Raw genomic sequence first — 17300 nt, 5'->3', positions numbered from 1 at the left:
GTGTTTTACACCACAAATTCGTTTCCTATTTTTCATCGCTGCTCAAGTGTCGCACGCTTTTTCAAGTCTTTTTCTGTTTTTCAATATTGTAGATAAAGGGATGTTGTATTCCTTTGCAATATCCGTTTTGCTTCTTTCCATCCTATCAGCCTCTTGTATAATATTTAGTTTAATTTCCAGGCTTAATTCTGTCTGTTTATGTTTGCCAAAACACTGCTAGATACCCCTCGACGTGGACACCTGTGCGTGGTGAGGGGACCTCCCAGTGATGCTGCTGGGCTTCCAGATTAGCATCACTGGGATCTAACGCCCATGCCTTGGTTCCAGGGTTACATCGTTTGAATCCGGCGTGTGCAGCCGTGCACCGTGACCCGTGGAATTCGGAAAGGGGGATCCTGGTGGTTGAGGGGCCCAGCCTTAATACACCACTTTGGCCTCTGCTTCAACAAGACGGGTGGTCCCGGATCGGCCTGACTGGGATCAATTGGCGGGTGGTTCTTACTGCTAAGGTCAACTGTTCCAATAAGTCTCCCTCCCTTTGGTCCTGGGACAGGATCAAGGCTTATTGGAAACGTGGGTATGGTGCCTCTAAGCTAACTTGGTGTCCCATTTGTGTACGCAGTACCTGCTAGTTCAAGAGTGGTTAGGTAGGGGCCTTAACAAGGCCCCTACCTAACCGTGACGATAACACTGAAAACACCTCTGTCAAAAGAGCCAGAACTGAGGATAAAACACCATCTGTAACACCACTTTTCCTCATTCTCCATTTGACCGGAGAGCAGTCAATTGGGAAGATGTCACCCTTCTTTATCCAGAAAGGATTAGAAGGGTTGGCAGGATCACCCAAATCTGTAAAACGACTGCGTTCTGGCGACCTTTTGGTCAAAGCTATAAATATAAAACAGGCAGAAAAAATCCTGAAAGCCACATCAATAGGGGGAATACCTATTATCGTAACCCCCCCACAAAACTTTGAACTCTTCACGAGGTGTCATTTCAGAGTGGGACCTTCTTCATGTTTCTGAAGAAGAGATGTGCTCTGAATTGAAAGAACAAGGAGTGACAGCTGTCAAAAGAATATCAATGAGAAAGGATGGGAATCAAGGCAGGCTGTCTAAACTGCTCAGTGAGGATTTATATCCCAAACCCACTGCGGTGTTTTAGATGCCAAAAATATGGCCACTCACAAACATCTTGTCGTGGTAACCCTGCCTGTGCTCGATGTGGTGTTAAAGACCACGAGAGCAAGGAATGTTCATCCGATAAAATCCGGAAAGTGAAGGGAAAATATACATCCATCCTTCTTCAATCCTAGATTATAATGGATGCACTATTGCAGATCCAGCTGCAATAGCTAATTCTCTTGGGGAAACATTCTCTAACATCTCTGCAACATCTTCGTATTCCCCAGAGTTCCTGGTCCTGAAACATAAAATTGAAAAACAGGCTCTTAATTTTAAGTCTAAGAGCTTTTATCCCTACAATGGGACATTCACTATACAGGAACTGAAAAGAGCCCTCACTCTTTCCAAAGCAAGTGTCAATTGCCAAGAAGAGCACCCCGCCTACTCTAGAGCATGCCAGCGGTGGAAGAATGAAAGAGAGATCCAAAAGTTAAAAACAGAGCTGAATATCTCCTACCCAGAGGCCAGAAAACGTATCCAACCAATAAATAGCGGGAAACCTTCATATACCCAGAAGGTTTCTGCTAAGTGCACTATCGGGACACAAACTGAGATGACTATACCACCAAGAGAGTCATTCACTCTGATTGCACGCTATTTATTGAGTTCACAAAAGCCCACCAAAAAAACACAGTCAGCTGCCACTCCTATATCCGTACCTCCTAGTGCTCCACCACTACCAAAACCAAGTGGTAAAGAGCCTCCAGTAATAACAGAAACAATGGATGTAGAGAATAAGGAGGTACCGGACGAATTAGTCTTGGAACTCTTTGCGGAGGAAGAAATGGACACAGGACAGCGTCCATTCTTCCCCAAAAAAGATAAATCCAAGACTGACAAAAGTAAGCCCTCAGCACCTCGGAAGCCACCTGATGGACCCACCAAGCCAAAATAATGGCTAAATTCCTGCAATGGAATTGTCGTGGATTCCGGCAAAATACAGATGACATCAAGGCCCTCCTGCAGAAGCACGAGCCAGTTTGCTTTTGCTTGCAGGAGACTTATCTAAAGGCAAATGATAACCCCACCATGCATAACATAACATTTTTTTCGTAAGGACAGAATTGCAGATGGTCCTGCTCATGGAGGAATGGCTATCCTTGTTGGCAACCAGACCCCAGTTCAGCCCTTGCTAATTACAACTAGTATAGAGGCTGTTGCAATTCGCCCTACAGTGGGATTTTTATTAACTGTGTGCTCTATTTATTTGCCACCTGGGACTGATATCTCACAGGAAGACCTTGATGATCTTGTAATGCAGTTGCCTTCCCCTTTCTTACTTCTCGGGGATTTTAATGGACATAGCACCCTGTGGGGTAGTGCTAACATCAATGAAAGGGGACGAGTCATTGAGGTTATGCTAAATGACAATGACCTTTCCCTTCTAAATACTGGAACAAATACCTTCTTCTACATGCCATTGATCTCTCTATCTGCTCCCTTCACTCACTTGGGAAGTGGAGGAGAACTTATATCGAGGTTATCACAGGATCACTTCCCTGTGATAACCTCGTTATACAGTGGGAGACCATGTCTTCCTTTCAGGTTACCATGGTGGAAGATTGATCAGGCTGACTGGAATGCCTACCAACATCAGGCAAATTTTGACCTCAGTACCGTCAGTCAGGAGCCTATCAATGATGCAGTAACATACACCACAGAAATTATCGTCCAAGCAGCTGCGAATGCTGTTCCAAAAACATCTGCCCGGTTTCCACCATTTCCCAAACCTTGGTGGAATTCACAATGCACAGCAGCAAAAAAGATATTCCGCCGATATCCTACAACGACCAACCTTATAGCCTTCAAATGCGCACGAGCCAAAGCATGCTACATCCACCGTCAGAGTCAAATGGAATTGTGGATCCATTTTACTTCATCAATTACTAAGTTGGTCTGGGATAAAATCCGGAAAATGAAGGGAAAATATACATCCCACCCTTCTTCAATCCTAGATTATAATGGATGCACTATTGCAGATCCAACTGCAATAGCTAATTCTCTTGGGGAAACATTCTCTGACATCTCTGCAACATCTTTTTGTATTCCCCAAAGTTCCTGGTCCTAAAAAAAAATAAACTCGAAAAACAGGCACTTAATTTTAAGTCTAAGAGCGTCTATCCCTACAATGGGGCATTCACTATTCAGGAACTGAAAAGAGCCCTCACTCTTTCCAAAGCAAGTGCTGTTGGACCAGATGACATCCATTATGAAATGATTAAACATCTTTCACCAAAATCTATGGATTATCTGCTCTTTCTATATAACAGAATCTTTATTGAAGGGCAGTTTCCGGATTCCTGTCGCAAGACAATTGTTCTTGTCTTTGCTAAGCCAGGAAAGGATCCAAAAGTCACTACTAATTATCGTCCTATTGCTGCTAGCTGTCTATGCAAAATCCTGGAGAGAATGGTTAATTTTCATTTAATCTGGTATTTAGAATCAAATGACCTCTCCAACATCCAGTGCGGCTTTCGAAGCAACCGGTCCACTTTGGACCATCTTATTAGATTGGAAACATCCATCAGGGATACTTTCCTAAAACGTGAACATTTAGTGTCTGTATTCTTTGACATGGAGAAAGCATATAACACAACTTGGAGATTTGGCATCTTAAAAGATTTGCATAGCCTTGGTCTTAGAGGGCATCTCCCCAATTTTATTAAAAACTTTTTAGCCAATCGATCTTTCCAAGTTCATGTTGGATCCTTACTCTCTCGTTCCTTCAGCCAAGAGGAGGGAGTACCACAAGGATCAGTTTTAAGTGTCATGCTTTTCGTCCTCAAAGTAAATTCCATCACAGAACAACTTCCTCCAACTGTAAACAGTGCCCTCTATGTTGATGACTTTGGCATATTTTGTCAGTCATGCAACATGAGGGTTATTGAAAGACAACTGCAAAAAGCCATTGATCGCCTTAATTCCTGGGCACTTGCTAATGGCTTCAGGTTCTCGCCGGAGAAGACCGTTTGCATACATTTTTGTCGTAAGTGTAATCTTCATCCTGAACCTGAATTAAGGCTCGGACAAAATGCTATTCCAGTAGCGGCGGACACAAAATTCTTGGGACTCGTATTTGATAAAAAGCTGACCTTTCTGGATCACATCCGTTAACTCCGCACAAAGTGCACAAGAGGGCTGAATATGCTGCGCTCTCTTTCCTCTACATCTTGGGGCGCGGATCGATGCAGCCTATTATGCATCTACTGTGCACTTGTACAATCCAGACTAGATTACGGGTCCCTGGTATACAGTTCAGCCAGAGACGGTGTACTTTGATGGCTGGATCCTGTCCATCCTCAGGCTCTCCGTATTGCTATTGGAGCATTAGCATTAGCATTAGTAGAGGCATTTGATGCAAGAAAGCAAGCTTATGCAGCATTAGCCAAAAAAAAAAAAAAGTAACATAAATAAATAAAAATAACCACTTCCACTTCACCCCTCTGTTCGTTCGAAATACCTGTCCAGCTGAGCCTTAAACTTATTTAGGCTATCAACTTCCACGACAAGGGATGGAAGTCTGTTCCACCCACCAACCACCCGCTGGCTAAAGGCAAATTTCCGCACATCTATCCTACATCTGTCTTTCCTCAATTTGAATTTATGCCCTCTCAGGTGATTTTTCTGAGCTAGAGGAAGAATCCCATCAGCATTGAGCATGCTCAAACCATTCAAGGCTTTGTACACCTCTATCAGATCACCCCGCTGGTGCCTAGTTTCCAGACACTGTAATTTGCAAAACTTAAGCCTTTCTTCGTAAGAGAACCCCTTTGTCCCATTCACCAATCTAGTTGCCCTTCTCTGTACTCGTTCCAGCAGCTCTACATCCTTCCTGAAATGAGGCCTCCAGGCCTGTATACAGTACTCTAGGTGTGGCCTGACCATTGCCTTATACAAGGGAATAATCACCTCCTTATCCCTGCTAGAAAAATTCCTATATATCATTGTGCATATCGAACATCTCCTGTCCAGAGCTTATACGTCGAAGCAAACGAACCGCCGTTATCGCTTCGATGTAAGCAGTTGTCTCTAATGTACGCTTTAAAACTGAAATCCCTGCCACACCATCCTACGTGGCCATTCGTTTTTGAGCCACGATGGGAAAATTTGTACAACACCCGTAAGACTGCCAATCATCCTTTTGGTATTCATCTCCAAGAGCTACTCAAAGAACTTAATATCAAGGTAGACAAGGTTGCCCAAACACCAAAGCAACCCCTTCCACCCTGGCATGCTCATATTCCAGCATGTGACTTGTCTCTTAGAAATTGGGGAAAGTCGGACACTCCATAATCTCTGTACCTGCAGGTTTATTCAGCACACCGAGCTAAACATTCTGACTTCGCTCCAGTTTACACAGATGGTTCGAAGTCGGAATCATATTTAGGATCTGCTGCTGTCTTTATAGACACCACTACATCAGAGCAGATTCCCTCTGAATGCAGCATATTTACTGCAGAGCTGCACGTTATAGAGTTAGCCTTGGATCACATTAGTAAATGCCAATACCAACGGTTCATTTTATATTCTGACTCTCTCAGCGTGTTACAGGCTTTAATAGCTGTGAGATATAATCCTCATCCGGTTCTGTCTTGCATTCAGCAGAAGATTCACTTTCTCCATGAACGTGTATATGATATCCGCTTCTGCTGGATTCCCAGCCACATTGGGATTAGGGGAAATGATTTGGCTGACACTGCAGCCAAATCAGCAATTCCCAATAATAATCGCTGCCTGTCAGTCCCCTATACAGACTACAGGCAAATAATACACCAAAAGATACACTCCCAATGGCAGGATTCATGGAATAGACAGACTACTAATAAATCATATCGAATAAAGCCTGTAATTGAACCGTGGCAGTCTAGTCTGCACAGGAATCGTAAGGAGGAAGTTGTTCTTGCCCAGACCCGCATAGGATATAGTCATTTGACTCATTCGTTTTTGCTGAGGGCTGATGACCCTCCTATGTGTGAGTCCTGTGGCACAAGTTTATCAATCAGACACATTTTAATTGACTGTCCAGATTTTAGCAATATCCGTTTTACCGCTTTTAATCATCTGACTGAGCCGTATACACTCAGTCAGATTTTATCCGACAATGACCATGTGTCTGCTGTTTTTAGCTATTTTAAATCAATAAAGATTTTTACTTGTATTTAAAATTTACATGTTATTGTTATTTCTTTATTGATTTATCTTTTTTACATTTTATATCTTTATTATTTTATATCTTTACATGGTGACCTAAGTAATTAGGTCAGTAAAATTAAAATTTTTATATATCACCTGGTTTTGGCCCATTATAGCCTTAGTTGCTAATGCGCCAATAAAACCCAAGAACCAACCAACCAACCAACTGCTAGATAAGATTTAATATAAACAAATTTTAAATTGATTTAAAGACACAAGTTCCAAAAAAGACATCAGCTCAGATAAAATGGCACAAAAAATCGATTGCTGTATATGGTAGCAAAAGACTCTTTGAACTGGGGTAATAATTGCAACTGACCTTATTCCTGTGGAGAGTAAGGGAGTGCATGTAAACAACTTAGAAAAACTTTTTATTCTTTTGTTAATTTAACAACTCATCCTTCAGAAAGATGTTTTTCAGAATGCACTTTGTTTTGTGTACACAAAAGTAATTTTTAACAAGTGAGTGCCATCCTTCCGGAAGTAAGGAGCCTGGTGGCCAGAGGCGATAATAGGGGCAATAATCGGACAGCTCTGCCAATATTTGTATTAAACATACAAAATGACAATATTTATTTCCCACGGGGTGAAAAATAACTTTGTAATACATATTAACCGAATTTTGTAATAAAAGAAAAGAAAATTTACATAGAAAAGCCTATCCTTTTGCAGGGGAATGGTATGTGCTTCATATAAATGAGTAGTTTGTATAAAATGAATTTGTATTAATTAAATTTTACTGTATAATCACTGTTACCAAGGAATGTGGTTGAACTGAAAGCCAGTATTTCTGCTGCCGCAGCAAAAGTAATCCCCAAAACATTGCATAACGTATGGGAAGAGCTTGATTTTCAGTGGAAAGTTTCTCAAATAATTGCTAGTGTCCATATTAAAAATATGTAGCTGTTGCTCATCAAAGATATAGATGTACTTTTTTTTAATTTTATGTATTTCTCTTCTCTTCCCTCAGTTTCTAATATGGTAAACCCACGATTTAATGGACTAATAGGGGAGAAGGGGTGTCCGTTAATGCTGAAAGTCCATTAAATCGAATGTAACCTGGAGGCAGGGGGGGGGCATTTTTTATTGTTCTTAATGTAAGAAAAAAAGTTTTAATACAATATACAGTACTGTACAATATAAAATTATGTTGCAATTTGGCCTTTGATTTATGAATATCAGAAAGTGTTTTTTTACGCCGTAAATTTCACAAACGTGCTACTGAGACGCCTTGTTCTAATTTCTCAATTAGCTCTAATTTCTGTGCCACATATAAGTTTGCATGCTTTCTTTTAACTCCTCTATCACTTGATGCCCTTTTAAATTATATGGATTGCAAAATTATTTAATAAATTAAGTCACAATTCAGAAATCACAGAAACACTCTGTATACAACCTGACCACACGATAGCATGAGGCAGACTGAGACTGAAACAAAGTGTGTCAGTAGACCTGCAATTTAGTCACGTTCAGCTTGCAAGCTGAACTCTTCCCTGATCTGCAATCTGGGAAAACAGCTATTTAAACACGTTTTCAGAAAGAATAAAAAACAATTTCCTGAATTTGATTATAAAAATAAAAGTAAGTAGTTATCAAAACAATAATGGAAATAGGTAATTATTATTAATTTTTAATTAATAATAACACTGAAGTTTTGTATAACCTAAAAAAAATAATATGGTCGAGATTAATATGTACATTACTGTATTATTATTTGTCCAGTCTGTTAAATCCGAAATCCATTATATCGGAGTCCATTAAATTGAGGGTTTACTGTATTATTATCTTACAAATGTTTAAAAGTTGTTAAGCTACTTTGTAATAATCTGTTAATATTATATTTACATGGTGTTTATTTATTGTATTTAAATGAATTGTTAAAATCATTAGGGGTAATTTACTTATTGGTAAATTGCATTTCTTCTTAGTATTCTCACATTTGGCCTTCCTTGTATTTTGCTGTCTATACCAAGATTTTTCTTTGTTTAATTTAACCAGTTATCAAGTGAATGATTGAATTTGATTATCAGTTTACAGCACTAATATAATAATTTTTACTTTTTGTTTTCAGGAAGTGTTTTTGTGTCATGGCTTGATGATACATCAGCACTAGTTGCCTTAAAGATTCCAGATCAGATACCTAGTGGTAAGTATTTATTTAAAATCCTTGCCTTAACAAACTTGTCTAATTATCTCTCTCTCTCTCTCTCTCTCTCTCTCTCTCTCTCTCTCTCTCTCTCTCTCTCTCTCTCTCTCTCGTTTTTTTTTGAATAATTAATAAAACAGACATTCAACTAGGTGACAGATTTCCTTATTCATTTGATTGCCCATATCATATGAACTCATGTATTGCCATGTTGTAGGTTCTAGAAGCTTCTCTCGTTTTTTTTTGAATAATTAATAAAACAGACATTCAACTAGGTGACAGATTTCCTTATTCATTTGATTGCCCATATCATATGAACTCATGTATTGCCATGTTGTAGGTTCTAGAAGCATCTTCATGTGAGGCTGCACTGTTTGAAACCTTATTTTTGGTTTTAATCAGTTTTATCAGGCCGTTATGAATCCCAAACTGAATGCAAAATATTATCTCTCTATATTAGTGTAGCACTTTCTGCCTTAAGTGCTTCAATTATTAGGGGTTTTTTTTTTTTTTTTTTTTCTCTTCTTCTCCCGAAGCCTAACTATTCATTTCTGGTGATTGTTGTACTCCCCATTTTAGTAAATTTAAATGCAGAAGTGAACAGAGTTTTTATAAAAAAAAAATTTTTTTCCCTACTTACCATCGTCAGTGTTCATGAATTATTGACTATACCTTCAATGACAACCATTCCTATATTGGGCTGTATTAGTAATTACTCATGAGTAGTTGTATAGAGTTCAGTCGCAACACAAATCTGTACAATAATGAATTTATACATAATCTTACTATAGTGGTCACATTCGGGATGTTAAAAATGCTGTAATTCTAACCCTTGCATAATTGGCAAAATATGCAAAACAAGTTTATTAATGATAACAGTGGCTTTGAGTGATATTTTAATACCCCTGCTTACATTTTTTTATTTTAGTTCATAGTAAGGAAAAAAATATAGAACTTCAGAAGGAATTTAAATAATAACCAAGGTGGGGTTTTCTTTTTTTGTCTGTTTCCATTTTGGTCTCTCCAGGAACTTTAACCTTAAGTTGTCACTAATAGCACAACTTTTTCTTCCACAAGGTAGTGCCTGTTACATGGAAAAATAACCCTTCCAAGGTTAGACGAGCAATCCTAAACCACCTCTGCCCTCAGGGTCTTCTAAGACCTATACAATTGGCAGATGCTATCCAAAGGTGCTCAATCAAAAAAAAAAAAAAAAAAGTACCAAACTGCAGAACATCTTCACTTTAATCCTCCACTCCATCAGAGATAATAAACCCTGTTTAAAATATTCTTCTTTTATGTGTCTACGTTTAGTTGCTGTCACATAATAAACCTAAATCTAGAGAGACAGCTGCTGTCAAGGTACTCTCCTTGAGCAGTAATGCACCTTTGCTACGATTGATACAATTACTGGTAGCATTTCTGGAATAGTTCTGGCTGGACAGTGCAGAATCCCTTTCGAGTTGCATCAGTAGTCTCTTTTTCACCAAGAATCAATAATGTAAACATTTTCACTTTTGGGAAAATTTGATCCTTGAGGTTGTCACAGACATATTCTCAGATATACCAGATAAGATGTACTTGCTACTTGGGATTCTAAAACGTTGATGGAACTGATATTTGGGTGACACTCAAGTCAAGTGGACTCAATTTCGGCGAAGTCCGGATGGTCTGTGACAGCAAAATCCTCTGCTTGCACCTTCAAGATGGTGGGACTGTTAGTAATCCTGGGTATATAATCCCCACGCACAAGCACACTGTGGATGACCACCCAGATGTGAACCAATGTAAGCAGGGGTCGAGGTGTGACGCACAAACCTAATGGTAGCTGAGCATTCTGGTCTCTTGCCAGAGCTATTGGCCGCAACTTTTGCCCATATCTGCTCCCACCTCTGTCAAAACCAGATGGTTCTGTTGTCACTTCAGCCAAGGATAAAGCTTTCCTGCTAGCATCCCATTTTTCTTCCAACTCATGTATTAATGATCTTGGTAAAACCTCTACCATTCCCAACACGCTCCATTCAGTGCCTCCTGTGGTCTTCTGTCAGAAGGATGTTAGAAGGATTTTGACGAATCTTGATGCTAAGAAAGCTCCAGGGCCTTATGGTATTTCTCCACTTGTTCTCGAAACCTGTGCTCCTGAACTTACTCCTGTTCTTTGCCTCGTTTTTCACTTTCTTATTCCAAAGGTGTTTTTCCTTCTGCTTGGAAATTTTCTCATATCCAGCGAGTTACCAAAAAGGGTGACAAATCCCTCCCATCCAATTATCATCCCATTGCAATCACTTCTACTCTTTGTGAAGTAATGAAGAAATCAATTAACTGCCACCTCTTAAACTACCTAGAAACCTTCATCTGATCAATGATTGCCTGTATGGATTCCATCAGTGTCAATCCATTGGTGATATTCTGGCTTATGTTACCCATTTATGGATAAATTCAGTGGAAAATTTCTGTGAAACACAAGCAGTTGCTCTTGACATCTCAAAGGCTTTTGATTGTGTTTGGCATAAAGGTCTTCTAAACAAGCTTCCATCTTATGGTTTGCCCACTGTTTTTTTGTAATTGGTTATCCAGTTTTCTCTCTGAACGCTTATTGAGGGCGATGGTAGATAGTTCTTTGTCTTCTAACTTCTCCACTAATGCTGGCGTCCCCCAAGGTTCAGTTCTTTCCCCTACTCTTTTCTTCTTGTATATAATTGACCTTCTTCTCTTGACTGGAAATCCTATTCATAGTTTTGTCGATGATAGCATATTGCATTCGCCGACCGGGCTAGCCGGGTGGGTAAAGTGCTTGCCTGGCAACCCAAAGGTTGCGGGTTCGAATCCCGCCTCGGGCTTGGATCAGAGTACTGCAAAAACCTTGGGAGGTGCATTATGGCCACAGAAGCTGAAGCGCCAAGAACTACCAAAAAAAAAAAAAAAAAAAAATATATTGCATTCCACTTTCCATTTTGAGAAACCTTGCCCTGCTCAAACAGCTTCAACTTCTCAAAGATCTGCTACCAATTCCTTAAATGCCAATCTCCAGGTAATTCTCCAGTGGGGCAAAGACAACTTACTTGATTTCAATCCTTCTAAAACTCAGTCTTGTCTTATATCTCACAAAAAGGATTCTTCTGCTCCTATGCTTATCTTTGGTGACACTATTAGCATTAGTAGAGGCATACGATGCAACAAAGCAAGCTTATGCAGCATCAGCCAAAAAAAAAAAAAAAAATCCCCATTTCATCCCTCCATTGGTTCCAAATGCCTGTCCAGCTCAGCCTTAAATTTATTTAGGCTATCAGCTTCCACAACAAAAGATGGAAGCCTGTTCCACCAATCAACTACCCACTGGCTAAAGAAAAATTTCGCACAACTATTCTACAACTATCTTTCCTCAATTTGAAACTGTGCCCCCTCAGGTTCTTAGTCTGAGCAAGACGAAGAATCCCATCGGCATTCAGCTTGCTCAACCCATTCAAGGCCTTATACACCTCACAGGTGCCTAGTCTCCAATGCTGCAACTTGCAGAACTTAAGTTCTGCAACTTGCAGAACTTAAGCCTTTCTTGATGAGAGCACCCCCCTTTGTTCCCTCATCAATCTTGTTGCCCTTATTCATACTCGTTCTAGCAAGTCTACATCCTTCCTAAAATGAGGCCTCCAGACCTGTACATGGTACTCTAGGTGTGGCCTGACCATTGCCTTGTATATTAGGTATTAGGTATGTTCGGGGTCTGACGGCATCTGGGATTTCTCCCATCTTCACGTATGTTTTCTGTATCGGACAAGCCAGAGATTTAAAAGTGTGTAGGATATGTACTATGTAATTTGTTGTGCCCATTGTTTGTCCGGCCTGTTAGCCGGATATTGCCTTGTATAACGGGATTATCACCTCCCCTCCCTGCTAGCAAAATTCCTATATATCATTGACAAGACTCCATGACCTGCCCTGGCAGCCCATCTGCACTGCTCAGAGAACTTCATATTTGGCTGCACAATTACCCACAGGTCTTTAACTTTCCACTTCCCTGAGTGTAGTACCACCCAGTTGGTATGTTTCTCTTTGGTTATTGCTACCCATGTGCAGTACTTTGCCTTTGTCAATGTTAAACTCCAGTTGCCACTTCTCAGCCCATTTTCCCAACTTATCTAGATCCAGTTAGAGCAGCATACTGTCACTACTGTCGTTAACAACCCTGCCAAACTTTGTATCATCTGCAAATTTGGACATTAAAACAGATATACCTCCATCAATATCATTGACAAATATTCAAAACAACAATGGGCCTAACACTGAACCCTGGGGAACTCCACTAATAACATTTGTCCATGAAGAGCAGTGTCCATTGATTACCACTCTCTGTTGTCTCCCACTCAACTATCCCTTTATCCATTGTAGCAGCTTACCTTTGATGCTATACCTCTTCAATTTGTACAGCAGTCTTCCATGTGCAACAGTATCAAAAGCTTTCCTGAAATCTAAGTATACGATATCAAAATTATTTTTGGCATTCAGTTCCTTTGTGACCACATCATAGTAAGCAATCAAATTGGTTAGACAAGACCTCCCTTTGACAAACCCATACTGTGTCTTAACTATTACTGCAGTCTTGTCTAGATGATCCTGCAATGCTTCTTTAACCAGTGGTTCCATTATTTTCCCCGGAACACAAGTTAAACTAACAGGTCCGTAGTTACTTATGTCACCTTTTGAACCTCCTTTGTGAATTGGTTATACATTTGCACACCTCCAGTCCATGGGGACCTCCCCTGAGTCCAAGGAAGCTCTCATAATTATGGCTAAGGGTTTGCTTGCTTCCTTTGCTGCCTGCTTTAATATAACTGGATAGATCCCGTCCACTCCAGGTGCCTTCCTTATGTTTAACTTCAACAATTTCTCCTCCACTTTGCTCTCAGTTATTACAAAAACACTTAGGTCCCTTCAGCACTCGATAAACTTCTGGCACTCTTCTCTCGTTGGATAACTCCTCATGTGTGAATGTAGATGCAGAATACTCATTCAGTTTATCCGCTACCTGAGCATGATCATCAATAGTCAACCCATCTATGTTAAGTGGTCCAATCTGATTCATCCCTTTCCTTCTAGAGTTTTCATAAGTAAAGAACTCCCTGCTGTTTTTCTTTGCATCCTTTGCCAAAGATTTCTCGTAATCTGCCTAACCTCCTTTGTGACTTGATTACAGACTAGTTTATACTTGCCATAGTCACCTGATACTTTATATGCATCCCGTACATTCTTCGTCTCTGCCACTAGCCTCATTAATTCATCTGACATCCATTTAGGCCTAAACTTTGAACAGTATTCCTTAGTTGGAATGAAAAGCCTAGTAGCCTCCAAAATTAAGTCCCTGAAGGCTTCCCATTTAGAATTCACTGTTGGTAACATCATAATTTGATCCCACTGTACAGAATTTAAAATCTGTCTGAGACCTCTGTAGTCACGTTTACGAAAGCAAAAGCCCTTCCCTTTAGCCTTGATGGTAGTTACATCTTTGAATAATTCCCACATCAATACATTGTGATCACTGTTGCCCAGTGGTTTCTTTATATGTAGATTTTTAATGCATGACGAATCACTACTGATAATCAGATCAAGACTATTACTTCCTCTGGTTGCCTCTCGAACATGTTGCTGTAGAAAACAGTCATCCAATAAATCCAGAAAATCCTTGATAGTGTGTGAATGACCAACCCAAAAGTTCCAGTCAATATCTGGAAAGTTAAAATTTCCCATTATAAGACATTCTTATTTACTGGCCCACTCTATTTCTCTGCACAATTGCTCATTATACTCATCAGATTCATTAGGCCTATAACACACCTATTCTCATTTTTCCTTTCCCAATGCTTATTTCACACCAAACAGACTCAACACTGCATTGTCCACCAACATCAATTGGATGCACTTCCTTAGATTTTCTGTTTCATAACTAACAGCATAACCCCTCCTCCCTTCCTATTCTGTCTATCCTTCCTATACACATTGTACTCCCCAAATTCCAACTCTGCACTGCCTATATCATTGTAACACCACGTCTCTGATATCCCAACAATATCTGCCTTTGATGTCTTGACTAGCACTTCAAGCTCATTAAATTTATTAACTATACTCCTAGCATTGGTGTACATGCAAGTATACATGCACCCGTTCCTGCTCCTACCCACCATAACACAGCCCATGTATTTACTTGTTCCTCTATGACTCCCAGTAGTCCTGGATATCTCCATTACCTTGCTTTCCAGCCTGCTGCCCATTCTAATAGCAGCAGTACAAGGATCACTTTTGCCTCTGCCTGCGGCCACTGTTAGCCTGTTAGTCTGTGTATTCCCCCCACGCTAGCAGTTTTCCGACCCAACTAACACTCTGCCTCGATGGCATCAGTAAATATTCTTGCACCTTTCTATTTAAGTGTATCCCATGCCTGTAGAAGCAGTCTCTCCTGTCAACAAGCACAGACCAGGCTGAAATAAATTCTACCCCTTGAGCCTTTCACAATCTCTTCAGTGCTGAATTGATTGACAAGGCTCTCATCATATACTCCCTCCTATACACACACTTTCACATTCAACGCTAACTCATGACTTTTTTTCAACTATGAAAAAATTTCATAGTTTCATATTTCAGCTATGAAATCAAACTATGATTTCTAGGCAAAATAATATTATCTCTTTCGGGGATTACCCTGACTTCTAGTCTATCTTGGCACAAGCACATTACACATTGCTTGTGCCAAGATAGACTAGAAGTCATGTTATTCATGTTCATTCTCTGTACCTTTCTCTTTGCTAGTGATTAACCTGAAATATGTAAAGGTATTATATCCACTTCCCTGTATCACATATTGTTTGAATGTCTGTGGGTAGTTCCTTTAATTGCCAGGTTCAAAGTTCAGTGACTTATCAATATTGAAACAATCTTAAAAAAGGACATGAGAAAAATTAAAAGTTTAACCATAAAATTAATTTTTCTTTCAATGAAAAGTAATCATCGATCGTGTTTCAGAACACGAAAGGGCTCTCCGTTCCACTAATTTCGAATGCTCCCATGTTTGCTGAGCATTATTGGGTTGAACAAAACCACCTTGATCCCCGACATGATGTTGAAATCATCGATTAATTGTGCGATTACAGCCAGCGCTAGTGCTTATGGTTTGAGGCACTACACATATCCAATTGTAATAGTGTCTTGAACCCTAATAAGGGAGTACATATGCACCCAATTATGGACTCTTCCATTTTCCAATGTAGTGAGCGCTCACATTTGTCTCACGTACGTGGTTTGCATTATTGACAACAGACATCTGATCTTGCCCAGTGACTTATTTTTATTCCATGTAACGTATATACATGCACCATTTGTTTCATGTACATGGCCTTGCTTTACAAGCACAAGACATATAATTCATGATCACGCCCAGTCGAAGCTTATATTATTATTCCATGTAACATATATAGGCCACCATTCACTATCCAGCGGAAGAAGGGACACCTCGCCCCAAAAGCTGCTGTTATTTTGACACTGCATTGGGACTACCTTGCCCATACTGTAAAAGAATGTGCTGATTTTTTTTTTTTTTTTTTTTGCTTTTTGGCTTTATTTCACATTTCTTCTACTGTTATGGAGAAGTATAGAAATGCAGTTCCTGATACATGGTTGGGTGTAGTCCCCCTGATGAATTACCTAACCGTGTATCAATATTTACTGTTGCTGACATTAGACTTTGCATTTTTGCCTTCCCTCTATTGAAACCTATAACTAAATTTCCCACCCATATCTGATGACAACTCCACCACTATTTATTTTATTTGATTTTTCTTTGTTGTTTAAACATTGTATTAATAATTTTACTTTACAGTTCCTTCAACTCCAAATTGGCTTTACAAATTCAGCCGATAATTTTCTTAATTCATCATAATTTTAGGATATTAACGTTGTTTTGCCTCTTTCATATCTCCATTATTTCTTTTTTCTACTATCCTTACCCTACTAGTCCCTGTCACTTTGTGTAATTCTCACTTCCATCTATACAAACTTTTTTCAAATTTATTTACACTTGCATGCTTATATACTTTTGCATCCTTTACTGCTGCATTGCGCATTTTGGTGCATGTGTCATATCTTGTTTATTCATTTCCCCCCTCGTCAACTGTTACTTTGACTTTAAATAACATTTCACACACACACACACACACACACACACACACACACACACACACACACACACACACACACACACACACACACACACACACACACACACACACAGGTGTTCAAAGAAAGTGCATTTAGTAGTCACACGGGCTTCAGTTCAAGTCTGTGTGACTACTGTATACAATCAACAATTACACTGGTGTTCAAAGAAAGTGCAAATAAAAAATTGCAATTTTTGTCTGAATAATGTAAGTATATGGCAATGTTTCTTACAGATTGCACCAGCACACATAGGTGATGTACTGTTGCATCAGCTTTTACTTTCCGCCTTATAAGCACACTCTGCAAGAGTTACAGTCATTCCTTGCTTGTGTCAGGATGGTGAGTTATGTGCAGTTGATGGCATGAAGAAAGGTGCTACTATTGCTTTATGTGAGGAAGGATGTTCTTCCAGTCATATTGCTTATAGAATGTCTTTTAATTAGTGAGTGGATTTCTTTTCAAACTGAAGAATACTGGTTCTGCTGTTAGAAAAAAAAGGAACTGGATGCAAACGAGTCTCTATGCCAAAACAGGACGGCATTTTGAAGCGCTTATGCCTTAAAAACCGTAAAACT

At 39.6% G+C, this 17300-nt stretch overlaps 1 protein-coding gene across 1 annotated transcript in view; it reads left to right on the top strand.

Annotated features, from left to right (window-relative positions):
* Positions 1–17300, top strand: part of LOC150083034 (poly(A)-specific ribonuclease PARN-like) — a 504128-nt gene that overhangs the window by 458777 nt on the left and 28051 nt on the right. The window contains exon 16 of the mRNA XM_090376989.1: positions 8449–8523. Coding sequence (XP_090233115.1) covers positions 8449–8523 — 75 coding nt within the window. The remainder of the gene's footprint in view (positions 1–8448; positions 8524–17300) is intronic.

Source organism: Mastigoproctus giganteus, chromosome 7, assembly GCF_048544385.1.
Source record: "Mastigoproctus giganteus isolate SK-2022 chromosome 7, ASM4854438v1, whole genome shotgun sequence".
Classification (NCBI taxonomy): domain Eukaryota; kingdom Metazoa; phylum Arthropoda; class Arachnida; order Uropygi; family Thelyphonidae; genus Mastigoproctus; species Mastigoproctus giganteus.
Note: the sequence above shows the minus strand (reverse complement) of the source record. Positions and strands in the feature narration are given on the sequence as shown.